The 26965-nt window shown below is 43.6% G+C and overlaps 1 protein-coding gene across 1 annotated transcript in view; it reads left to right on the top strand.

Annotated features, from left to right (window-relative positions):
* Positions 1-533: 533 nt before the first annotated feature.
* Positions 534-26965, top strand: part of LOC119172102 (uncharacterized) — a 65634-nt gene continuing 39202 nt past the window's right edge. Inside the window, exon 1 of the mRNA XM_037423094.2 lies at positions 534-837. Coding sequence (XP_037278991.2) covers positions 783-837 — 55 coding nt within the window. The 5' untranslated portion in view covers positions 534-782. The remainder of the gene's footprint in view (positions 838-26965) is intronic.

Here is a 26965-nt window from a genome sequence, read left to right on the forward strand (position 1 = left end):
AAAACAAACGACGCAGAACATGGCGCTGTCTCTCGAATACGATGAGTCATCTAGACTTGGTTGTATTATTATAACATTTCATCGATAAGGCAGTATTAAAACGTAGCATACAGCAGCGACAAGACCACGATATGCAGCGTACGTCAATATGTATTAAAGAAAAGTCGCCAGTCTGTTCTCCGCCCTGTATACAGGCCCCGTCGGTCGTGATGGGGCGCGGGGTCGCGGCGTAAGTCGAGAGTGGCGTGCCCGGCACACAGTGTGAATGTACGCACCGCACGTACAGTTATTCGTGGGGCAACAAAGGAGGGTGAGTAAGAAGGGTCTTCCCTAACGGTGGGTGGAAAACGATAATTAATGGACAAGATAGGGTGCAGGAAAGGGAAAAGGTAAACTGCCTACGAATATCGATTCGTGTTTGCGCGGGAAAAAACTGGGCCTCAGTTCGCGGTTCTCGTAGTCACCGTCTCAGTCTCGGGGCGGCGTTAGTGCAGCGGCGTGCGCGGTGCGCTCGAAAAGCCGGGCGCGGGACGCGCGCACAGCAGATACGCGGCGGAGTCACGCGCCAGCAGTCCGTGCGGCGGCGAGTTGGCGAGTCTGGCGAGAGACTCACCGTGCGCGAGGCGCGCAATTGCGCTCCACGCAGTGCACCACGTTCGTCGCCTCCTTCGTTGTTCGACGAGGAGGCACGGTGGCGCTGCGGGATCGGAGTACACCCCGCGTGCGCTACTCCTGCGGATAATCCCCGCGGTCTCCTACCAGCACGCACCACGTGCGCACACATGTCGGCAGCTACGGGTGCCCTGCACTGCCTCTTGTTGGCTGCGCTCGAGGCCGGTGAGTGGAGACACTTCGCGGGTGTTCTCACCAAACTTTTGTGCCGCGTTCGGACGTGGGGCTTAAGTTCTAAATCATTACTTATGGCGCAAACTAGACCAAGTCACGCTGCTTTCTTTGGGTCGTTCTTCATCAGTGCACATATTTAGGCGTGTTGGTATTTCATCCTTCAGATGTTTCCGACAGATTAAGTTGTAAAAAAAAAAAAACAGACGCAGACAAATACGGAAACTTGCAATGCTTGAGCAGAAAAGGAACCCTTTTTCCTAATTTCCTTTTATTTTCATTGTAAGCAAACGTTCCAGTGTGCAAGTCATCTTGTGGAAAAAAGTTTTGATGGTCTTTAATGAGACAAATAAAAAGATAATCAAGTGTAATCTGAGCTAGCTAAGCATCTCTTGACTGAAGAAGTACTTGAAATACTATTCTAAAGCACAACTAACAAACTGGCGTACAGTATATTGAAACTTCACCGGCTTTTTAGCCACGTGGAGTGTTCAGGCCATGGGCTTAATCAACTCTGGGATATCAGTCGCATGTGCATTGAGGTGAGTGGCGGCAATTAACATAGTCCTCCCTCGAAAAGAAAATTTAAGACAGTAGCAGTAGTGCTCATTGCATGGAGCACCCATGCAGAACGATCTAATGCCGCAAGTCTTCATGCAACTTAATGCGCGTATCAAACCCGAATTCGCTGAAATTTTCAAGCATTGTTTAAGTGCAATGTTTTTCAAGTTTCCTAGCCCACGTGTATGTTCCATGACGCATTTACGGAAGGCTGGAATATTCAGATGTCTTGTTTTTTCTCGCTTTTACCGCTTCGTTCTCTCGTATAGCTTGTACAAAGTGTAAAACCACTATGCTATTCGATATGACATGCCAGCTTGAAAACATCAAGCTAGTGGCATTGACCCCATTTACAACCAATATAAAGGCAGATACGCCTGTTGAAAAATACACATTTACGTTTCAGTCAAAAGCTAACGCAAAATTACTGTCAGCGAAGTGAGAAACATGATCACGTACAACTAATGACGAAGACAGCGACGACTCCCACACCTTTGTGGCGGATCGCAACCTCATCTTTTTTAGCGACGAACCCCTCTTTCAAACTTCGCCATCCGTCTTAATTCCCAACGTGATGTCTTCATTCGTTAAGATGAGAATTACACCGCGCACTGCTCTGAATCGAAGAAGGGCTTAGTGATCGTTCATGCGAAAATGAACAATTGAATCACCTTGCTGAAACCGCTGTCGGTAATCCGTATTTTAGCGCTTGTAATTCTTACGAACAAGTTCATTCTGTTTGCATTTTATGAATGGCTCGGAACAGGCGACCTGATATTTTTATATCAAGGGCATTAGGCAGAATCAAAGAATGTTGGTGATTAGACCACGCTAAAAAATGCCCGACGAGGAAATAGTGAATCTTAATACGATTACGCTGTTTACAAATACTATTACGATTACAGACATTCTGGCATTCTGCGCCTTAGTTTCCAAGTAATGTGCCAAAGCCATTGACGTTTTGAATAGACGCAACAGCCGCACGTTAAAAAAAAGAATTAACAGTTTTCTCGAATCCTCAATCTAAACCATAAGGTTTTTAGTGGTCTTCGATCTCCACTTATCGTATGCGCTTTAGTTTCCAACTAACTGTTTAAACTCTCTTCTAGTCAAGTCACGGACTCCATCGAACTTCCTTAGCCTAAGCAGGAGCTTCGAACAAAAGCGGACGAAAGATTATTGCTCATGTTCTTCGTTTGAAGTGTTAGCGGACTTCCTATATGCGCTTCCGCTCTGATGTTTCTGGATATTTCGAAAAAGCGCTGAGGGCTTAGCGCCTCACTTTGCGCAAGATGGATATTTCTGTCGTTGACTGCTAATATAAGAAATCACTGTGCAAGCTACTTTTATATTTTTAGTGCTTTCACAGAAGCTCGTTAAGGCGAGTGAATAGGTAATGATGAAAACGTAGTTAAGCCAGTTCGAAATAAGGAAACTGAAGGGAGTGGAGTGGTGGGTGGGTCATGGAGAGCGAGAAAGAACTCATCCGATTTTCATTGACGAGTGACGCGAAACAGTATTACCTCTGAAGAGTCTCTAAGCTCCTCTCCGAGATCACGCCACTATAAAGAACATGGGATGTTGATACGAACAAAGAGCGCGGGTGAATAGTGAGACTAAATTCTTTCAAGAACAATGGTGAACGATTGTTAACACTTCTGCCTAAATAAGAGAAGCCCATAACCATATAGCAACAATTTCATGTCGTACTTCCTCGATATCTGTTTGTACATGTGATGATACTGCGCGTTCAATAAATGCTTTACCAGGAGTTTGCTCAACTCTGCCTAACAATTCAACATCAACTTTACCTTGCTGCGCCAGCCACAACTAAGTTGTAAAAGTAGCAACAACTCTTTAACAAGCTTAATACATGAAGCATGTTTCCACGAAAAATTTCATCGCATGAGTAAATCTTTTTGTGAATATAGTGCGGTGCAAAAAAATTCAGGGCGCCTTAAGCTTCGCCTTAAGGCTGTTTCACATGCCGCGATTGCAGCGAAAAAAATTGTTCTGCTCGCTCCAATCGCTCTGTTCGCAACCACCGCTAATGGCGGTTTCGTTTCACATGGACTGCGAACAGTCCGCGATTTTCGCTCTGCGACTGAAGCGGCGAGTTCTTGCCACCACTCTTTGCAACAGACACGAATGCAATGTAATAATATGTGCATTATGATATCATGAAGTTACCGTGAACGGTAACAAAGGGCCCGCTTGTTTCGTCATTTAAAAACACTTTCTAGTCCGAATTCATTTTAAAATGCACAGCATCGGCAATTATCAAAATAAACACGTCTACTCTAATTCGATGGCTGGGCCGGACGAGCCCTATTTCAACGGGTCCCGACCAAAAATCGCTCCCGCCGCTGCGATGAGAGCGCAAATTTCCAACATGAAGCTCGCCGCGGACTGTTGCGGCGGGAGCGAACTGCCCCTTTTTTCGCTGCGAGCGAATTCGCAGCCTGAAAATAGCTACTTTTTTTGTCATGTGAAACGGCCTTTAATGAGTTGAATGCGATAGCGAAAGTCTCATGCACTTCGTGCATGAAATCTTTGTAAACTTGCTCACCTACTACGTGGTGTTAAGGGTGCAGTAACGTGTGTGCATTTTGTAGTGGGTGACTGGGTTTAAGCCATGAAATTATTGTAATCTCATGGTCTGATTCTCGATGGTAATTTACGCTTATACCAAGCATTGTTACGGCAATATTTCTTGTATTGTGCAGCATGTGTACAGGACGCACATGTTTGCGAAGCATGAAAGTTACTTTCACTGCATTTCTAAGCAGAGAAAGGTACTTTCACTGTATTCAGAAGCAGAGGCGTGGCTCTGTGGTAGAACACCCACTTGCCACGCAAATGACCCGTGGTCGATCACCTCTCAGAGCCAGAATTTTAATGAATTATTTCATTTGCATCTCTCTCGTTTTTTCGGTCACGTAAAGATGATGAGTTTTCGCTCACGACCAATGACGCGACAACCACGCCGGAATTTCTGCGAAACGAGCGCTCTGACGCTGGGCCGCATAAAACATGTGAGACACTGACTGTGTTTTACGCGCATTGCGGCAATACTTATGATCACTTCCCCTTATAAAGGGACACTAAAAAGTGAAACGATTTTGCTCCTCTCAGTAAATTGTACTTTAGTAATACAAAACACCACGCTGGGTCCCAGAAGACGGTTCGTAAGCGACAAAATGCGCAAAAAGAGAACGTGGGTGGCCAAGCCACCTCGAAGCTTCCACACCATTCGCCGTGACCTCACATATTTTGACGGTGCCTATAAAGAATCACTTAGTTTATAGTCAGTAAAAAAGAAATGAATTGTCTTCTGAGGTGTCCATAGACTTCGCACAAAGAGTTTGAAGAAACTTGGTTGAGCCATTGGCACCAAATTACGATAAATAAACACATTGAAATTCGTGACGCTAATCGTAGAGATTTCGACGCAGAACGTAAAAGGTAAACTTTTCAGTTGATTATATCCTGTATTGATAAACCTAAGATACTGTAATTTGATGACATTACTAATGACAGTTCTTAAAGTACAATACATCAATCTAAGCCAAGCCGTTGTTTCTTTATTGTGTCACCTTAATCTAACTTCGCTTGAATTAAACCAAGCTAGCCCCGCTTCCACAATACGTCGAGTAGCTTGGTCAAAGGTTTTCCGATCTCGGAAGCAGTTCAAAACAAGGAAAGTGCCGATATCTTACAAGACCTCGATCTCAAAGGCGTGACAAAATCACGTTAGCTGCGGAATGCTATCGGAAAGGGGCGCGTGAGGTTCAGTGCATCTATAGTGCGCCTCGATGCGTGCGCCCACACCAGGAAACCCTAAACGCACCGACTTAGAAGAAAACAAAGAAGACAGCTTTTTCTTTGGAGTGGAATGAGGCTCATGCATAGAGAACCCTGTGAGTTTTTAATGACTCCCTCGAAAAAAAAAAAGTGGCCCACAACCTCGAGCACAGCAACTCTACCTCATCTTCTCTCGAAGGTGTTGAATAAATTATCGAGTTTCTAATTTTCTGGTACCAAATCATACATTAGCATACTCAGCCCAAAACTGATAGTACATTGGCGAAAGATATCGTATGCTGACGGCCACAGCCGAGTACCGACCTTTACACAAATCCTAAAGGCACAGAATTTTTTCGACAGGTTTTATGCTGGATCACATAAATTAAGAAATTTGAAAAAGAAATTGATTACTAAGTGATTAACTCAATAACTACTTCATTAACCCAATGACTAAGTAAATATATTGCGCCGCTTCTCTCGAATGCGGTTGTCGCGGCATCCCTAGTGAAAGCAGTGACGCGGTAATGCAACATTCCGGTCACTGACCGTGGTTATTAATAATGACACTCGAACGAAGGCCCGGCTGTTTCAGCGAGGGGACTCTGACCGCTCCGGCGTGCGAATAATGGCAGCGAATCGTTTGTGCAAATCATAATTGATGAGCCCGTATTCTCTTGGAGAGGGAGGCACGCGAGTTTAGAAAAATAAAAGCTATTCTCACGCAGTCTTCTGAGAACTACTTTCTGTTTGTCTTGTTGAGTCACTGTGCTATCTCTTTCTCACTGCTCCTTAATTACAGTACGCTCCTTCACCTTTCAGAACACTTTCTGATGGCGTCTTCAATCTTCGCTTTGTGACGGTTCAATGATTTAGATTAAGATATAGGACAATGCGTTGAACATAAAAAAAAAATCACCTTTGTCGGAGGTACAGGCTCAGTGGATGGAATGCATACGTATTCCGATTGGTCGCTCTTATTTGTGGCAGAACTTCATCGCGCGAAAAACGTGTAAAGTAGGAGCCATTGCACAGGAAGTTGATCAAGGCGTTACTGAATTGCTTATGGGGGAGTGGCATATTAGAGAAACTATTTTTTGTCACTTCATCTCTTTTCCTCCACAGATTTTTTTCCCCGTATGCATTCGTTTCTCCAAATTCTTTTGAATATTTCTTTCCTCCTTTTTCATCCTAATAAACGGCTGGAGAAAATAAAGTTCACTTTCTGGTTTACTGCCTTGCTATTTCCTCATTATTCTCTCTCTCTCTCTTTATATATATATATATATATATATATATATATATATATATATATATATATATATATAATTTTACTATCTATTTATTTAACAATACTGACAATATCATCAGAGAGTATAGCAGGGAGGGCATGTGAAATTGAGTATTTGTTTACACACAATCAAACGATTTCAGTAATATCAAGATCATAAACTAGGTTATTGTTAAAAATTCCTGCAAAAAGGTATTGCATGTATTTGTAATATGGGGTACGGACAACAAGTAGCCATTTTTGTTGAACAACTTAATCAAAGAATTTTATGAATAATAAACTAATCGAAAAACGTGTCACTTGAAACATAACGATCATAAAAAGAACCTCTGTATTAGTGACATGACACTGACTCATCATTTATTGGGTTTATTGATGATGTGATGTCGTTAGTGCGATTTGCGAGGCAAGCAATTCGCCTTCAATTGCAGCTGTGAACAAACTTATGGGTGATTCAGTGGTTAAGGTGGGTTTCAGTGAGTTCCAATCTTTAATGGTAAGAGGAAAAAATGAGTATTTAAAGCTATCAGTGTTAAAAGAGTATTCTACAAAAGTATGGGAATGATTATGACGGGTGGGTCTGCCGTGAAAAAAAGATACACCTTGAAGTGTCTATTTTTATAATGTTGTGGAGTAGTTGAAACATTAAGTTTAGTCTTGTTAGTTTTGTATGGTTTTGTAGTGTTAGAATGCCAGCGTTATTGAGTAAATGCGTCGGTGAGTCTGTTAGTCTATACTTGCTAAAAAGAAATCTTATTGTTTCTCTTTGAACCGCTTCTATTTTATTAATCTCTTGGTTTGTATACCGGAACCAGACAGGGCTGGCATATTCTAATACAGATATGACGATGTAGTATAAGCTATTAGTTTGGTATGTGTTGGTGCGTGTTTAACACGTTTTTTCAATAAAAATAGTCTTCTTTTGGAAGTGCTAGTAATATTATCAATGTGGGTATCACATCTAAGGTCGTTTGAAATCATTATTCCTAGGTGTTTGTGGCTAAAGACTGTGGCTAAGGGGCAGTTGTCAATAGTGCAAAAAAAGTTGAACCTGTGTATTTGCAAGTTATTCTCATGGAAACACATTTACCAATATTAAAGGACATTTGCCACTTTTTGCACCACGTGTGTTCTCTAGTGCTCGGTTAAGCATTAGGTTACCGTAGTAGTATTGATTTCCTGGTAAAGTACGCAGTCATCTGCAAAGAGCCTTAGTTTTACTTCAGTTGAGAGGGGCAGATCATTAATGAATATTGTGAATAATATTGGCGCTAAGACGCTGCCTTGTGGCACGCCTGACGTGACTGCTGCTATTCTAGAAGTGGTGTTCTAGAACTGTACAAATTGTGAGCGATCGGTTAAGGAATCCTTAATCCAGTGAACAATGGTACTGTCTCCCAAAGTAACTTCTAATTTTTGATTATTTTTGTATGTGAAACACAATCAAATGCGTTTGAAAAGTCTAAAAAGACGAGGTCAATTTGTTTATGGCTATAAATGGACTGGGCTGCATCGTGTATTAATTCTAAAAGTTGAGTAACCGTTGAAAAGCCTTCTCGGAAACCGTGTTGTACAGGAGACAGGATAGGATTTTTTTCTAGGTAAATACTTATGTGTTTCAATATCATATGTTCTAACACTTTACACACAGAACAAGTTAGCGATATTAGCCTGTAATTTGAAACCATGGTTTTGCTGCCTGCTTTGTGTATTGGTATAATTTTTGCGGTTTTCCATACTGCGGGGATAGTGCATGATTGCAGTGATTTATTAAAGATTACACATAAATATTTAGCTACCCATTGTGCACACCTTTTAAGGAAGATGTTTGATATGTTGTCAGGTCCCGGGCCCTTCTTGGTATCAATATTTATTAGTAGATTGAGCACGCCTTGCTCGGTACTTGTCAAGGGTTCTATTGGTGAATGGTGTGAAGATTGTATGAGTGGTATGATTACGTCACCTACGGTAAAAACTGATTGAAAGTAATCATTGAAGGAGTTGGTGAGATCGTTGTTGTCGTCACAGGTACGCATGAGCTCATCATTTTTCTTTGGATTTACATATTTCTAAAATTTATTTGGAGTGCTTATCAAAAATATGAGAAGTATATTTGCAAAGTAATTATTTTTAGTATCTTTTGGTTTACTTCTCATTTCGCTAACAGCTACAGTCAGATAGTGTCTACTAAGAATAGTTGGTGTGGTGTTCAGTTTTTCCTTAGACGTTTTACCTTTCGTTTCGCATGTATCACGTCACTTGTTATCCAGGGGATTAGTCGCCGAGTTTTTTTCTTTTTGATCAGTACGTAGCGTTTTATGCATGACGTCACGATGCCTGTAAATCTACTCCAAAGTGTTTCAATGTAAATAGATAGGTTATCTGGAAACGATACAAATTAATCATATTCGAAAACAAGACAATCGATTATGCTTGTGTCGTCAGCATGGGTAAAATCAGAATAATAAATCGACGCCTGTTGATGAGATTTATAGTCATTCACATCTACAGCGCAATAAATCAAGTTATGATCTGAGATGCTCTTCATTATTTCCATTCTAGAAGCTTCTTGCGGGAAATGATCACTTAAAAAAACTAAATCAAGAATGTTTGACGATGATGCATGTAATGTACTCGCGTGGGTTGGGTAACTATCTGATGTAAATTGAAATTGAGCATGAGATCACATATCAATTGTGAGCTATCAGACTCGAAATACATAGCATATATATATATATATATATATATATATATATATATATATATATATATATATATATATATATATATATATATATATATATATATATATATATATATATATATATATATACGCCTAGAATGGCAATGGCAAAAACTGTGCCCGCAAAGTAAATGTTGGCTGCAGAGATCTAGTAGTACGAGTAACCTATTTTTTTTCCTTGTTTTGCAATAAGGAGGTAGACGCAATTCGACTTCAGTCACTGCGGAAACAGCCGTGTAACCGTAAATAAAGTGACCGGATCTGTGTACAGGTTTGTCTTTTAATACAAAATCAACTGCTGGATCTGAAAGCGATTCTTGAAAGGGGCCCAATAACACTTATTTAGCATTAACAAAAGACGCTGTTGATTGGTGGTCCATGCTCCTGAGAACACGCGAGCATTATCACGCAGCGTGTAGCCTAAAATTTGCGCCTAATTAATTTCTCATAGTCGAAAATGTATCATTCCGTCTTCGTTGTACAAATGATGCCATATATCCAAATGTCCACTTCATTTAACCAAAGTCGATGGCTATTGGCTGACTTGAGCATCGTCGAAATTGCAGGTGCGTTGCCCACACCAGTCACGAGAAGGATTCGTTGAAGCATACAAGCACCATCTTCGTCTCGCTTTCTGACGCACCCTATCGACCATTATATTCAAAAACGCTGTCAGCATCGCGACGAGCTGTTAAACACAGCCCGATAAAATGCAGAAGCATATGTGGGCTTGGGAAACGACAAGAATTATGACGACAGAAATGACCCGAGGAAGTTATACGGATAAATAGATATGTGGGATTTAATGTCCCAAAACCACCATATGATTATGAGAGACGCCGAAGTGGAGGGTTCCGGAAATTTCGACCACCTGGGTTTCTTTAACCTGCAGCCAAATCTGAGCACACGGGCCTACAACATATCCGCCTCCATCGAAAATGCTGCCGCCGCAAGTTATTCGGATTCGGCTATATGATAAAGTAGCATATGAATATGAAGAGCCCGAATTAAAATCGGGAGCTGTTCTTGAAACATTTTCTGAGCACTGCCATCGAAATTTAACGAGGCCGAAATAGGTCGCAGTTGACGCAGCTCTAATGGCCTGTATGGTAAAATATTCAAATGAATATGGAAGGTAAGCGTTTTAGGACATGTTATTAGAGTAACGCCTCCAATGTTCTACTGCTTCCCTAATATCTAAAACGAAAATTAGTTTTAATAACACTTTTGGTTTGGTAAGTACGTTTTTCCTTTCGCACGCACGCACGCACGCAAGCGCGCGCGCGCGCGTGTGTGTGTGTGTACATGCGTGCGTGCGTGCATTATGTTCTGTTAGAATTGGGTGTCTTATCGCCACCTAGAGATGGCGCGACATGTGCAGGCGCTCCCAAAATAATTCGGAATGCCGGACACGCAGCCGTTGGCCGGTGGAGCCCGCCAGTTGTAAAGTATAATAACCAGGGTTAGCGTGTGCGCGATCTCCCTAGCAAGGAAGCATTGCTCTCCAGTACACCTAGATTTGCGTTTCATTGCTACAGACCGGTAACCCTAGGTGCTTCTTGGTGTTTTTGTAAGGGGGTGCAATTATCAACAGCGCCAGCGCATGATATTAAAAAAAAGGGACGAATAATGAACGGCTCAGAAAGTCTCTTCAACTTCAACAGTACCCTTCTGAGCATTGTTGAACTTCGATAATGCCCAAGAAAAGCCTCGAGCATTTTTCAAACTTTTTTTCTGCTCGTATCCGAACCGCCAAAGCCAAGTGGCACCGTAGATCGCGTCCGCATTTCTCGTATTATGTGGTAGACAATATTTTTAATATACTGTACACTATATCGTAGAAAACGTGAATGTAATTAAGACCCGTGCTGCACACTGCTACATTCCTGCTCGAAGCCTCAAATGCCGCTTACGAAACTTCGTAACGAAGTACTGAAGTACGAAAAAATAACAGCTTGAATAATTTTTGTATAGCCTTTTAAATTAACCTTCGTCTTATACACAGAAGCACGTAGAGGGGGCGTGGAACTGTTACCTTTTTTTTCCAGGTCAACGCAACTTTGCATGCAAGCTGTTTCAACATGATTTATTTAGGCTTGGAAGTAAAGCAGTTACTAGAAATGATTAAGCACTCGACTTCGGACACTTGTAATACAATAAAAAAAAACGAGACAGAAAAAATTGTATTAATGATAACAATACCAGAGGTGTCAAGCCACGCTAAAAGTAATGTTAAGCCTCACCGTTTAGCAATGGATCTCTTACCGAAAGTTAGGCTACATCAAGGCAACTGTAAAACAAAGCAGCTCCAAGCCTTTCAATTTTTTGTAGTGCATGGGTGCTCCACTACTTTAATTACAATGTGTAGAAATGTTGCCACCCTATTTTTACCTTTTTTTACGTGGCATGGTAACTTACGCCGGGCGAATAAAAGACAGAAAAACAAACGCTCGGAGGGGAGTGTCGCTTGGGTGGTTCATTATTGAGAAGCTAGAATGAAACCTTAGCACGACCACGAACAAGTTGATTAATGAAAGCTGGGTGCATCAATAACAGCTTTCGAAGTAATGAGCGTCAACTGTATATCGGAGTTCATAAGGCGAAACAAATTCACTTGTTAGGCGCGTGACAAGAGCGCGAAAAATGACCCTCGTTAAGCGAACATGCACGTGCGACGGAGAAAATAGAAAAAAAAAGGGGAATGCTGATTTTCTAGAACCATGAATACTTTAGAAGCAAAGTCAGCAGAAAGAGTAATTTGCATGTATTAGGTACGCACTTATTTTCTTAGGTTTGTTTTTGCATCCAATATGAAGCTGCAAAAATTGTTTTGCTGAAGAATGGTTCCGATAAAGCATTTATATTCAAACAGCGACATTACCGGAACATGCTTGTCCTAGCTCTGTAGGAGGGGGAAGGGGGGTGGTGGTATATGGTTATGCTGGCGTAATCACAAAGATAGTGAATTATTCACTCGAAACACAAAAATAAGCAATTCGCTTACAACTCGGAGCATCAAGTGAAAGCCGGCGTACATGATATCTACCATAATATCGTCTAGTACCGGTGCACAGTTTCTAAACAACACCCATAACAACGATATACTTTGGGAAAGGCGGCATAAAGTAGCTGATTTCGGTCAGCGTTTCCAAGCGACTACTACCACGCTTCGTGCCTGAAAATCAGTGCGTATCAATCATTATTCGCCCGTATTTGATTAATTGTTTGAAGATAACATGCTGCTTTCCCTTTCCTCTTTCCTGATAATCAAAGAAACACTGAGCAGTGATTTCCAGGTCGATCGTAGTATGATCTATACGGTATAACGACTGCAGCTTGCACACAGTGATGCCACACACAAGAGCATTGATCGCGAGGAATGTCTATATAAGCCATAATGCACCCACAATGTACTACGCAAACAGCGCTACTTGGTTCCTTGGCGTGCCTGTGGTTTCAGGGAGGCCCTCACAAAAAGCGCGGTCATTGTGAACATCCAAAAAAAAAGTAAGATAGAAAGTGGAGTATGGGGGAGCGAAGCGAAGAAAAGAGCACATGGGCGAGGCTTGCGGTGCACGCCCCCGCTCTGAACTCGTCGCTCGAAACCGCGGTCGCCGCCCCGAGCAGCAAAGTGTTCGATGTGCCGCGCTCCTCCCGCCACACGCGATTCACATCCATCGATCATGGCCGAAATGACTTAAAAGACGTGTAGCTTTCGCGCCGTGTTTCCAGCGGCTGTCCGTCATGGACGTCGAAGGTTAAGACGGGTTCCTTTCGGTCCCCGAGGCACACCGGTCGGGGCTATCACTTGGGGGGGCGAAACGACGCTTCCCGTGAAGGATTATGATGTCTCACCAAAACTGCGGCCTCACCAACGCTCGTTGCCCTCTCTTTTACATTCTTATGTAGTTTTTTCGGTCCTTATCGAAGTGTGAAACTTGAACATAGTACGCCCTGACACGTATTCTACGCCTTGTTGCGCTTCGCTTCGCTCGGCCGACGCAGAAATCATCTGACGTGGCTTACAAGACGTAAACATTAAAAAAAAAAACGCTTGGGGTTCGTTTTTTCTCGTGAAAAAAAATATACAGAAATAACATACGTGGAAATGGTTAAGAGCAGTTACTGTACGCTAAATAACACACGACGCATGGACAAGGTTCGACACCTCATACTGTATTACTTTGTGACATACTGCTCGCACAAATTTTTAACTCTTTTTAAAAATGTTGCATCATTCTATGGTGCCTGTTCACACCGCCAATGCTTAACTTGAGCATAAGTACATAATATGAGACTAAAATGAATCTACAATGAAGAGTTATGCAGTGACTATTCTCGTAGAGAGATGATCGTTCTAAAAAGGTGATAGCACAAAGTAAAGGCACCGCCTACTTCTTTATTTCTACGTACAAAATAGTAATAGTGCAGAATGAACAAATTATTCAAAAGTATCAAAGCTATCCTGAATTTCTTCTAGTAGTTTACGTGTATCAACCGAAGCTATGAGTACAACATCAGGATTTTCGAGTCGGAACATACAACAAACTGACAGTCAATTAAAAATACACAAGTTATGAGGAAAATCGGAAACAACTAATGGCTATGAATAAATACAAAATGACTGTAGGTGAATTTGTTTTAAGCATCTGATTTCTTGTTCCCTCGATATTAGAATACTGCGTAGTTCTTCACAGAGAGACTATTATGTCGGGCCAACCACTTGCATTGCTATCAGTTCGGCTCTGAACTAAACCAGGCTAAATTTGCTGGAGTGCTTTCCGAAATCCTCGTAAGCGCAGCCAGTAAACTTTTGCTGCTGGCGTGGCTCGGCGTTCGCACCCAGGGGAGCCTACCCCTAATCTACAGGAATTTGTCTTAATTTGCTGCCGCGCCGCATCACTCACTTGTATTTTCACTTTTCGCATTTTCCAAAACGTCATGCAGTCGACCACACAGTTTTGTGATTCACCTTGCTGTGTCTGCTTTTTAACTATTTCCTTCATTTTCATGAGTCGTGACTTACCAATGGAAGATGAGAGCATTTTTAGCAATTAACTAACGTTGGTCTGGTGCTGCATGAACCTCCTCCTGCATAATACAAAAGTACGCTGTTTTGCGACATTGTGTTTATTGTGATTAACGATGCTTTCAGTAAACTATAGTGCACTGAGTGAACTCAGCTTTATGCTAGCTAGAGGTCAGATTCCGGAACAATTTTTTCAAACGCGAAAGCTCTTTATTCTGTAGAACACTGTAAGGACACGTTGTTTCTGCCACGGAATCGAAGTCACTAAAAAGGTGCCTAGGTAGATGTAAAAAATTACAAAAACGGTATCCATTTTTTTTTCTGAGAATCTATGATCATTTTTTATCAGTAGATTTCGCTTTAAGTCGTACGTTCTATCATCTGCTAATTGTGTATATTATTAATTTTTTTGACATTATAAATTTTGTTTTTGTTAATTTTTTTACAGGTAAAGCTTGTCCTGTAAATGAGTGAAGTAAAAAAAAAAATGGAAAGGAAATTATTTCTGTCCCTTAATTATTAGAAGAAGACGATGAGATTGTGTTTAAGAAAGGTTGACAAGCACTATAGTGACGAGCGCATTGGGCAACAGATTTGTAAGCCCATTGTGAATGCGTCTCAACAACACTAAAAACAAGCGATCATATTTTCATTCATGCCTTCACTATTATTTTGATTGACGCGATGTCTTTATCGAAAAAGTCGTCCACCACTGGTCTCTGGTGTTTGCGATTACTTTTTGCAATAATGACAATCTCTCACAATTATACCGCCCATAAAGCACATACTTTCAACGTGGAGAAAGCAGCTTACCATCGCATAATGATATTGTCACGACGTCAAAACAGAAGTCTTGCCGCAGAGATGAGACACCAAAAGAAGGTCAGTCTCTTTAAAAGAACGCGCAAGCGAGTTCTTCTTTTTTGTCCATTTAATAGTCCTTCATGGCACATGCACAACTGCCATCGTCTCTATAGTACTAAGACTGTAAACTTCACGGAATGAAATACTTTAACCTTCGTTAGCAATTAAATCGGTTTGTCCACTTGTGCCACAGACGAAGCAAAAGGCTGAAGCGGCATTTTACACTGCAAGGCTGAAAGTGACTGAAAAATGGCAAAAAGAGCTTATGTTAGAGTACGCAATTACGAATAGAACACACAGATACTTTTTAACGAGCACGAAAATCCTTCAAGGGAAATGTGTTACCATTAGCTTAATATTTTTCTAGGTGGCAGGTGTACGTGGTTTCATGTTACTTGCTCATGTGGATCGCGCTTGTACAGCTAATAGTTATGCGAAGCAGAATTCAATGGAAGAAATCAAAGAGATCATTTTATTGCTATAGCAACTATATTGACAGTCTCGGCTGTTTTTTTTTTCGCCATCGCCACCGCTGTTACTCGCCGTATATGTATGCATGTTTATATAAATGAAAACTCAAGAAAGAAAAAGAAATGAAAAACTTGCTACCGTATCTGCATGTTAATCTGCAAATGTCGCCGAAAGACTATTGTATTGCGTGTGGAAAGAGTAAACAAAAGATTTATTTGATGTTCTGTGCAAGAAAAACAGTGAATGGTATTCTTGAGGCGCTGCATTATTGTGCCTCGAGCGTGCAGAGGAGGCGAACAAGCGCATTAACTGACGTCACACGTGAGACATGAGCGTCATCCGCCATTTTTCTTGCAAACCGAAGCACGTGGCTCTGAGACGGGTGTGCGCGCCTGTCTCAGAGGTGATAAGGTGTAGAACGCAAGGGGACGTGTAGGTGCCACCACCGTCTCGTCTTATCAAAGCGTTGCAAACACTCGCCTTTTCGTGCAAGTGTTGCATAGTCAGCGCAGCGTGATAAGCGCTACGATCCTCAAGATTAGTTATGTATGCATTTTCTAGTAAAAGACGCACATGAAGATTATATACGTGTTGTTATGGTGCCCCAGACATGCGCAATAATTGCTTTTTAATTGACGATCGCACAAGTATGAACGCTAAATCTTGAGCAACATTGGTGGGTGCTGCGCATTGGGTCAGCCGTTTCAAGTACCCGGTGCTGTTAAGAGTGGACAAACAGCTAATGTACAGACAGACATACAGACATACAGACAGACAGACAAACAGACAGACAGACAGCCCAAACTTTTTGCGTCGAAGGTCCCCAAGAAAGACTATCGTCTCTAATGGCCGCATACGTTCAGCGCCCAGCTCGTCTGATGCGCCAACGGGCTTTTTTCGCACGCGTACTTTGCCTAGCGGAAAGCAGAGAGGGGGGGGGGGGGGGTGCACGCACACGCGTGTGCAGGCTTATGTTGTGGTGGAAAAAATTGTACGTCTTGGGCTTTCACCGGAACGATTGCGTTAGTTGCCGGGTCTACAAAGGTCACTTCGCTCGCTGCACTGGCCCCTTTTGCTAAAAGAGCGCACTTTTCATTCACAGCGAAGTATAACAACTTGGATATTTGTTGAATTGCACTCATCACTACTTGTGATTACATTTAGTGCGACGTTTCTGTTCTCAAAATTGTTGTCAAAATTTTTTTTAACACCGTGGGTGGTTCAACACGACACACCCTGATGCTATGTATGAACAGGTGTGGGCTTAGGAAACAACAAGAAAAAATCCAGCAACGACGCCCGATGAAGTTACAAGTTTTTAGATAAACAATAAAATAGCGTGTCAAATGAAAGCGTGCTTCTCAGCTCATTTAAACGTGGAAGTCGGTTTTGAAACGTCTTGTCTGAGCTTTGCAATCAGAGCTGAATGTCAAAATGGGTTTAAATGAAGGCATCTCTCATATATGTGGTGCGATTGAATATATCAGTTGCCTATAGAGTTAAGCGCTTCGAAGGTAGCAGGTTATTAGAATCGGGGTTTTACGTCCAAAAACCACGATATGTTATTGAGAGATGCCAAAGTGTAAGGCTTCGGAAATTTACACCATCTGGTTGTCTGTAACTGTCCCTGAATCTAAGGTATTTGCCATGTAGCATTTCACCTCAACAGAGGAGTGGCTTCTGAGGCCGGGATTCGATCTCGAAGCGTTCCGGTCAGCAGTCAAACACCGCAGTTAGACTATCACGGCGGACATTATTGCCATCAGCAAACATAAGTAACTCATCAATGTATATATGCGGCCGTCTAGCTGAAACACGAAACGCATTTTGATTGTATGCGAGGAAGTAGTGAGTACAGGACGGTGAATAGTTGTAAGTGAGCCTTAAACCAAAGAGTTTACGATGACCACCTAATGGAAACGTGGAAGGCCAAGCTCATCCTCGAGGACAAAGAAGACCAGCGTCAACTCGTCGCCAGGACCAAGAGGGCAGTCGAAGTCAAAGGGTTCCTGAACTAGAAAACCCTTACACCTTAGGGTGACACCGGGACTCGCTTGGAAGACTGTTTCTAAATAAACGTTTATTTCTCTCTCTCTTGCGTGTTTCGAGAGCTAAGAACTCCACTGCACGTTCTGAGTTCCGCATTTTCTGTATGCATGGTATACGTCTCTTCCGACACAAAACGCCCGTCTCTCAGCGAATATTCAAGCTATAAATAACAAAGTGACGCTGCGAGCCCAAACAATAGAACGCCTGGGAAACGCGCGGGGTGGAGCGAAGAGGCATTAAGAGTGTATGAGCACTCGATGCACAATTCATCAACGAACCCGCAATTTTTTCAGAACCGCAGCAATATATATACACACACATATATATGTACGCGTTAGGGCGCGCAATCCCGTTCTCCGGCAGAAGGCTCAATTTCCTGATCTCCCCCTTTTTTTTTCTGTCTCTCCTTTTCTACAAAACAGTCACCTTTTTGCAACTTCAAAAAGACAACGTTTGTGGCAGGAATTTGAGCGGTGAACTGGAATCGTATGGCCGGTACCACAGCAAAGGGTTTGGCGTTACAGAAACGTCCACGAACAGCAACGGCGCTCTTGAAAAATTCCTGTCTGGAGGAATGCATCTTTTTCGTCTCCGTGGATACAGTCGTTCCTGCATTTTCTGCTGTGTGTGTTCCCGTGGCATGTTCCAGTAACAACTGTGGCACGTTTGACGCTACGCTCGAACCGATTGCCTTGGCATGCCTGAAAAAGAACATTCTGATTCCCCATTGTATAGTGTCAGTCGTTGATGGACGGGCAGGTGTTTGGACAATGAACAGTTTCATGGAGCCTGTAATTCTGCCAGGCGGCATGAAACTTGCAGTATTTAGACGCGAATCATGTACGACGCTGGTTGCGCTTGTTGATGCTACAAACCAAAATGAACATCGACGCTTAGAAAGTTCAGAAGATGCCCAATGGCTACAAATGATCAGCAAGTCACTTGACCAAAGCGAATGTCATACACTGCTCGACGTTCTATATAAGCACTCGAAAGTGTTCGATTTTTCTGAATACAGCCAAAGGCCCTTAATTTCAGCGTCCCGGATACGTCATCAGATCTACACCGAGTCGGCGCATTCCATTAGGCAGAAACCTTACCGAGTGGCACCATCGGAGCGCAAGATTATTGATGAGCAAGTCCAAGAAATGCTGGAAAAGGAAATAATACAGGAATCGGCAAGTCCGTGGGCTGCTCCCGTCATTCTAGTGAAGAAGAAGGACGGTGCGTGGAGATTTTGCGTTGACTACCGCCGACTGAAATCTGTTACCAAGAAAGACGTCTATCCACTGCCGCGCATCGATGACGCTCTAGACTGCCTGCATTCCGCGTCCTACTTTTCATCTGTCGACCTGAGATCAGGTTACTGGCTAATTCCGATGCACGCAGCTGACAAAAAAAAAAAGACGGCATTTGTTACGACCGACGGACTTTACGAGTTCAACGTTATGCCATTCGGATTATGTAATGCTCCTCCGACATTCGAAAGATTTATGGACTCTATATTGCGTGGTTTAAAATGACATATATGCATGTGTTACCTTGATGATGTCGTAATTTTTGGACGTACGTTTGAGGAGCACAACACTCGCCTAGACATCGTGCTCAGCTGCATTGAAAAAGCTGGCCTTGTATTGAATTCAAAAAAGTGGCACTTTGGCGAGCGACAGACATTGGTGTTAGGACATCTCGTTGACAAAGATGGCATTAGACCTGACCCACAAAAGACAGCGGCCGTTGAATCGTTCGAGCATCCTAAATCTGTGAAACAACTGCGTAGCTTCATCGGGCTCTGCTCGTATTTCCGCCGGCTCGTACCCAAGTTTGCGGATATCGTTCACCCCCTGACGAGCCTTCTACGCAAGAACAGCCCGTTTCAGTGGACCTCCGAGTGTGATGCCGCTTTTCACAAGCTGAAGTGTTTGTTAACTTCGCAGCCAATACTTCGGCACTTCAATCCTTTGTCGCCCACGGAAATTCACACAGACGCAAGTGACATCGGTATCGGTGCCGTTCTCGTTCAGCGTTCTGGCAAGAAGGAACACGTTGTGGCGTACGCAAGTCGTTCTTTAAGCAAGCCTGAACGCAACTACACAGTGACCGAACAGGAATGCCTAGCGGTAGTCTTTGCCGTGCAACGGTTTCGCTCATACATCTATGGTCGCCCGTTCACTATCGTCACAGATCACCATTCCCTGTGTTGGCTGGTCAACCTTCGTGACCCATCCGGCCGCCTCGCACGATGGGCCATTCGTTGGCAAGAACATGTCCTCACCATTTCACACAAGACTGGCCGTCTACACGCTGATGCGGATTGCCTCTCCAGAATGCCGCTACCATCGACAGATTGTGAAGGCGATAACTTTGACCACTTTATCGCTTCTCTGTCGTATGGCTTTCCTGATGCCGTGACTTTTGCCGCTGAGCAGCCGAATGACCCAAGGTTGAAAGCTCTCTTCCCTGGAGCGAGAAATTCATTAAGCAAAGGCCGATTCTGCCTCAGAAATGGTCTTCTTTACCAGAGAAACTTGTCCACGACGGGCGCCCGCTTTCTGCTAGTTGTTCCTGCGTCCCTCCAAACGTCTGTTCTGCGTCTCACGCATGATGACCCCACCTCTGGCCATCTAGGCATCGCTTGAGCACTTAGTCGCACGAAAGAGCGGTTCTATTGGCCGAAAATGAGCAAGACAATTCAGAACTACGTGGCCAGCTGTACGCAGTGCCAGAGCCACAAGCGGTCCTCCTCGAGCCCAGTTGGTCACCTGCAACCTGTAAAGCCTCCCGGTTCCCCTTTTGAAAAGGTCAGCATTGATCTGATGGGACCATTTCCACGCTCCTCAAAACGTAACCGGTGGATAATTGTATGCGCCGACTACCTGACGCGGTACTGCGAGACGGCTGCCTCCGCCACGGCAGTCTAGGTTTCGGAGTTCCTGTTGCATTCAGTCATCCTCCGACACGGACCTCCTCGCGTGATAATAAGCGACCGTGGACGACAATTTATCGCTGATGTTGTCGAATCATTACTTCGTTTGTGTGCCTCCAAGTTCCGACACTCAACTGCGTATCATCCACAAACTAACGGCCTCACCGAGCGCACAAACCGAACGTTGATCAACATGTTGGCAATGTACGTCGCCTGCGACCACAAAAACTGGGATGAAGTATTACCATTCGTCACGTACGCCTTCAACACGTCGAAACACGAAACGACAGGCTACAGCCCTTTCTATCTGCTCTACGCTCGCTCACCTCGACATACGCTGGACACTATCTTTCCTTTTGTCGTCCATGACGATTTAACAATTGCGGAAACTTTCTGTCGTGCGGAACAGACACGTCGATTTGCCTGCTTACGTACACTGGCAGCGCAAGAGTCCTCCAAAACTCGCTACGACAGTCAACACAGGCATGTAACCTATGCCCCCGGTGATCTAGTGTGGGTGTGGACCCCAATACGCAGACGTGGCTTGAGCCAAAAGCTACTGGCACACTACGCCGGTGCTTTCGTGATACTCCATCATCTCAGCGAGGTGAACTATGAAATTGCACGTGTCACCACTAGTGGCCGACGTTCATGCAAGACAGAGGTGACGCATGTTGCCCGCCTGAAGCCGTTTACACGAAGGATGCAAGAATGACTCACCCAGAGAGCTTCGTCTGAGACCGGAGGAATGATAAGAAGTATCACTACCAGGAAAAACAAGGGAAGCGTGGGTAGAGAATGAAGACGACGTTGCCTTTACTGCGATCCCTCTGAGTGGGTACGAGCCATGGCGGTGGAGATCATCATCATTATACTGTGATCGCGGACTCAGGGCCCATAAAAACCCCCATTAAGTTACCTTGCCTTGTGTAACAATATTATAAATAAGCGATCCCTTTTCGCCGAGAAGGCTAAATTTTATTCGCTTCCTCAAGCACACATTGCGTTGGAGAGTCTCGAAGCATCCAAACACTGTCCATATCGGTGAATTTGCCTAAACTGCGTTCGTACTAAACAATTCAGAGTGAGAGTAGGAATACGCTCTCGGGTGAGGAATATACAGCGAACCCGTGCGTGTGCTTTAGTTACGGTCCTGTTGACCGGCACACAATGCAGTATGGGTTAGTTTAACATACCTGGCAATCTTAACTTGTCCGTAGTCGACATTGAGATCCAAGCTAATCTATTGCTGCCATTCACTAAGAAAGAAAGCGTAGCAAGAAAGACGAGACTTGAGAGCCAAAGCAAAAAAAAAATTGAGAAAAAGAAGAAAATAATAAATACATAAACAAATAAATGACTAGATAAATAAATAAGAAACTATCTAGATAGATAGGCAAGCAATAGTAATAGAACTCCAATACAGTATAACATGCCCAGGAACCGATAAAATCTGGAAATCAGGACACCCGGCGCAGACAATACGCGTGCCTCTGTAATACAATCGATGCCAGTGGGATGGCGCCACTGTCTTGGACGTTTAGAGGAGCGACAACAAATGCTGTGTGTGCTATAAGTTCATCATAGTATAGCTGCTTTTGGCTTGTAGGTATTTAGATTGCATAAAGTTTACACAAAGTGTACATGAAGATCCAGTAACTTTTCTTTTACTTCGCATCAAAAGGAAACTTGAACACAAACGCTATGTGTTTAAACACTTCTTAGCAGACACTAAAGAGAGCAAAAGTATCTCGTCGGGACATTATTTTACGTGCGATTCACCTTCACTTCACCTTTACGTTTAATCAGCAATTAAAGTAGTATGCTTGCTTGCACTGGTTTGTGCTGCATGGTAGACGAAGGCTAAAACAGTGCGAAGGACGGTACAATTGAGAAGGGAACACAAACACGGGGAACACAACATGTTTCTATATATTGCACTTGTTTTGCATTGAAAATTCGTTGCTAGTCCAATGCCGTGTTTGTGTTTCCTTCTCGATTGTCCCGCTCTTCGCGCTCTTTTAGCCTTCGTCTAATTAGCTTGAGTTATCTAGCATTTCATTAAAACTTATTAGCTTTGACATTTGATTCAATCTTAATTCGAATTTAATTCCCTTGCGTATGCCTAGTTCTGAAGCTTATTCCCATTCGCATTTCAATTACCTTTATCAGCTATACTTTATAGGGAAGTAGCTTGTAATTTACTCTTACTTTTTATTTGGTTTCCTTTAATTCACCGTAAATTACATTTGCTTCACGTAAATAAACAATTCTATCGGGCCTGTTGGCACAGCAGCACTAACCTGATGTTTCACAACCTCGAGGATCGACCTACCGATGCTGAACACTGGTACTGTTCAGGTCAAGACACGGACCAAAAATCGTTTCGGGGAGGTGGTGGGGAAAAACTACCCTTTAAGTAAGTTTGTGTGTTTATATGTGCGCGTGTATATATACACAACAAATGAATGAAAAAACTTTATCCGTGCTATGGCAGTGGCCCACGTTCACGTCACCAGACGCCGGATTGCCCCGCCACGGTGATCTAGTGGCTAAGGTACTTGGCTGCTGATCCGCAGGTCGCGGGATCGAATCCCGGCTGTGGCGGCTGCATTTCCGATGGAGGCGGATATTTTGCATGTCCGTGTACTCAGATTTGGGTGCACGTTAAAGAACGACATGTGGTCGAAATTTCCGCAGCCCTCCACTACGGCGTCTCTCATAAACATACGGTTGTTTTGGGACGTTAAACCCCACAGATCCATCAATCAATCAGACGCCGAATTTGTTCCTAATGACCATCTAAGGCTTTCGTCTTAACAAAATACAAAGGCGTACGCTGTACCGCATAACATCGGGGGGCCTAACTCACCGGACAAAGACATTATCAGGTAATTCGTGAATGACAGAAGAAATGAAGGCGTAGATAAGCGATATGTGTCAAAAGTTTGTTTCACGCTTTAGTCATTAGAATTTCGTACGCAATATCAGTACCTATTTGGATCTGCTAAATATGATTGACACGAAATGAACAAGTGATTTTTTTTTACAGTACCGCTGTACAACGTGCGTAAAAGCACGTTTTTGATTCGTCGAGCAAGGTCGCATAATGAATGCCATTAAGCATTTCTCATGTTTTTGCAGTGCTTTCGTTAACAAAAATAAACAACTTTCTTTAATAATCAATCCTATTCGCCGAAGTTATGAAAGAACGTAGCACACTCTTCGATTTCATGGTCCACCGCTTTTGTTGGGGACCGCAAAGCAGCTTTTAAGCAGCATCCAGTGTAGGGTAGCGCTCAATATGACTTGAAACGTGGGAGCGCGTGGCCTAACGTGTTCAAGATTGCGCATGGCTTCAAGTAGCCCTTATTTCCATTAATAAACTTGTTTCTCCCACTTAGGTATGATTCTAAAATCAGAAAATAGTGTTTAGTTCTTGAAATAAAAACAAGTTGAGGCCATGCGCAGCCTTCGAACACGTGAGGCCATGCGCTCCCATGTTTGCAAGTATGATGAGCGCGCCTGCACGCTTTTTTGAGTTACATTCATTGATGTTAGAGCATGACGGCATTGATGGAGCTGCCGGTGCACGTTTTAGCAGAAAGTTGGATCAGATTGCTGTGAAAATAGCTTACTTTTCTTTATATCTCTCTGAAGTAATCTCACATTAACAAACTAACGAAACTGAGTTGCCTCAAGTGCTCGCCATAGTCTATAGCATCTGCTTCGTCCACACGGAAGCGTATAAAAAATCTTCCCTGGAAGAACTTGTGTAGGTATCTTTCCGGTCTCTCATAGCTGTACGTAGCGACACGGTTTTCGCATTGCGCGCTTTTTCCTGACTTCTGCCGCTGCTTCCCACGCACTGCTAACTCGCTAAAGAATGCTGCGCACCAGCTGTGCTTCCACGACTGCTCGCACAAGTTCTCCGCTACAGAATGGCCAATTGCGTCTCAGCAACCGTTTCCTATGCACGTCTAGCTGAACATACAGGAGAAACAGACAGCTTCGTTGAACACGGCGAGAGCGAATAAGTCGCTTGTGCGGCCATGCATTCAGACAGAGATCATGATGATGCGTAGTTCGGACTACAGTATAGTAGAGTCTTTTTGTTCGAAAGTGTTTTCTTCGTTGAGAGTGCTCCGTGTGATGTGTATTGAGGTCGCTACGGAGCCCTTTGGCAACCGCAGAGCACGTGTCGCTCCTGCGTGACGGGATGCCTACGCATGCCCCACGAGCGCAGCCAGCTATGCCATTGGCCTATATCACCCGTCAGCCGGAAATTGAATCGGCCTCGTTCGATGCCTGACGCTTCCTCCGCTCGAGTTGATGCCCTTATAACTGCATGCCCCTTTTTGCCTTGTAGTCAACCGTTGTCCCGTCTTGCGGATCTTCTCGATCAGTTGCAACTTCTCGGTTGCCTATTCCGTTCTTTATGACTTGTGCCTGCCTTCTTTTTTGATTCAATGGGCTCAACCTTGAGAATGCAGACAACTTGAAACGAATGACAGTCACTGAAAGCGTGCCACTTTGTATATATCTTTCAGGGGCTACTTAGTTAGAACATACAGTAAAATAGATCAGAACCTCATTAGAATGGCTTGCCGGCTATATTTAACTTTCCCCTTTTTCATTATTTTTTTAACCGCGTCAGTTGACTTGTCTCTTCTTCATCACTAGACGTTCTACCAACATCTTCTAACAAACTTTAAAGAATTCTTACTATTCTCTTACAATGTATTTCATCACATTATGCCTTGCGAATGGGGGTAGGCCTCGGGGCATAATGCAATCACGCCCATGCCATTTGCAAGAATATCAGGGCATGCAGCCTCCAACGCCCGTGCCTAGAAGAGGCACAATAAAAGGGTCTGCGAAATGAAAAGAAACAGTTCTCATTCATCTGAAACGGGCCGTAGGGTACAAATAGTTCATTATTGTCCAGAAAGAAGGCTTCATAGTCAACGGAATGTTCATTCTGGTCTCAAGAACGCAGCCAAGCTGCACATTTGTTCACACTGTTGGTCGGCCATTTGAATAAGCCAGGACGTTGCCATGCTTACGGTACAGATTCCAGTGATTCCGAGACATGCCATCTTCACACAAGTATATTTTATTACTGTAATTGCGTGTAATATGATTCGCTTATTCGAAGACAGAAGCAGGAGTGCAGAGAAACGACGTCTCGGTCAAAGTGCACATTACCCTGTGTCTCGCAATTAAAAGACACTTTTCGCATCGTATGAGACGTGAACGCGTTCGATTTGAATCCTGAAAAATGGATCGTGTCGTTAGCTGCTTTAAATTTAAAAAGTTTACTGAGGATTATGCACAGAAAGTAACTTTATGACCATTCCTTTGTTTTCCTTCTTTCACACGATGTCGTTTCAACCAAAGGAATTCCATTTCTTGCCCTTAGACGACCCTGAGTTGCAACTCCAGTTTATATTCTTCATCTTCCGACGTAGCATAGTTGACATTGGGATTTATTTCGCGAACGCATTCTGACCTGCCTATACGTTTTCTTCCATTCTTTATTTGCCCAGTTAGTTCCGGGCCATGACGATTGCGATAGCATTGGCAAGAGTGCTCGGCGAGCAAGCACAAATCGTTCTTGTAACAGGCTTCAGAAAACGTCTCTTTGCCTAAAGCGTCGCGCTCTGTATCCTGCACCCGCGCCCTTCGGTTCTTACCGACGCATGCACGCCACTTCTTTACAAGAAAGAAATTGTTGTAGAGACCATGCGCTCTTCTTGTACCAGCGCCTCTCTTGCAGTGACATTTTCTTTCTTTTTAGTTAACCCAGTCGGTCGCCTAAGCTAAGGGTGATCCCGCAAGAGGCGACCCGTTATGGCGCCATGCTACGGCACTGGTATAAGGGAAGCAGAGGTGCGCGCTTCAATAGCCTTGCTCCCTTTGAAGGCTTGCACGACTTCTCTCTTGCTGACCCCGTGCACCGTCGAGCGGAAAGTGATGAGGGAAAAGGTCGCCCCAGCTGCTGCATTTTAAGAGAAGTGCGCCGATTGTGCAGACCTGCTCGGAGAAAGGGCCTCCCGCTCCTTTCGCTGCAGGCAGCTCAAGTTTGTTGGGTCGAAGCCTCGCAGAAGACGAAGGCCTCCAGAGAAAGCGATCAGGTTTCGCACTGGTGCCGTATAAAGTGTCTTATGTTTTCATAATTTTTTTTTCTCACGGCCACTATTCCTACTTCGAGCGCCGGGCTTTTTCCGACTTTGAGTTGCGCTCACCGCTACCTCGCGCTCTCCAAGTCAGCTTTCTCGTTCTGGCACAAAAGGGGGAGAGGGACACCGATTTCCGAAGTGCGGAAGCTGCAATCGATAATCGATTATACCGGAGCTCGCATTAATTGGTCGATGAAAGCGT

Source organism: Rhipicephalus microplus, chromosome 4 (genome assembly GCF_043290135.1).
Source record: "Rhipicephalus microplus isolate Deutch F79 chromosome 4, USDA_Rmic, whole genome shotgun sequence".
NCBI classification, from domain to species: Eukaryota; Metazoa; Arthropoda; class Arachnida; order Ixodida; family Ixodidae; genus Rhipicephalus; species Rhipicephalus microplus.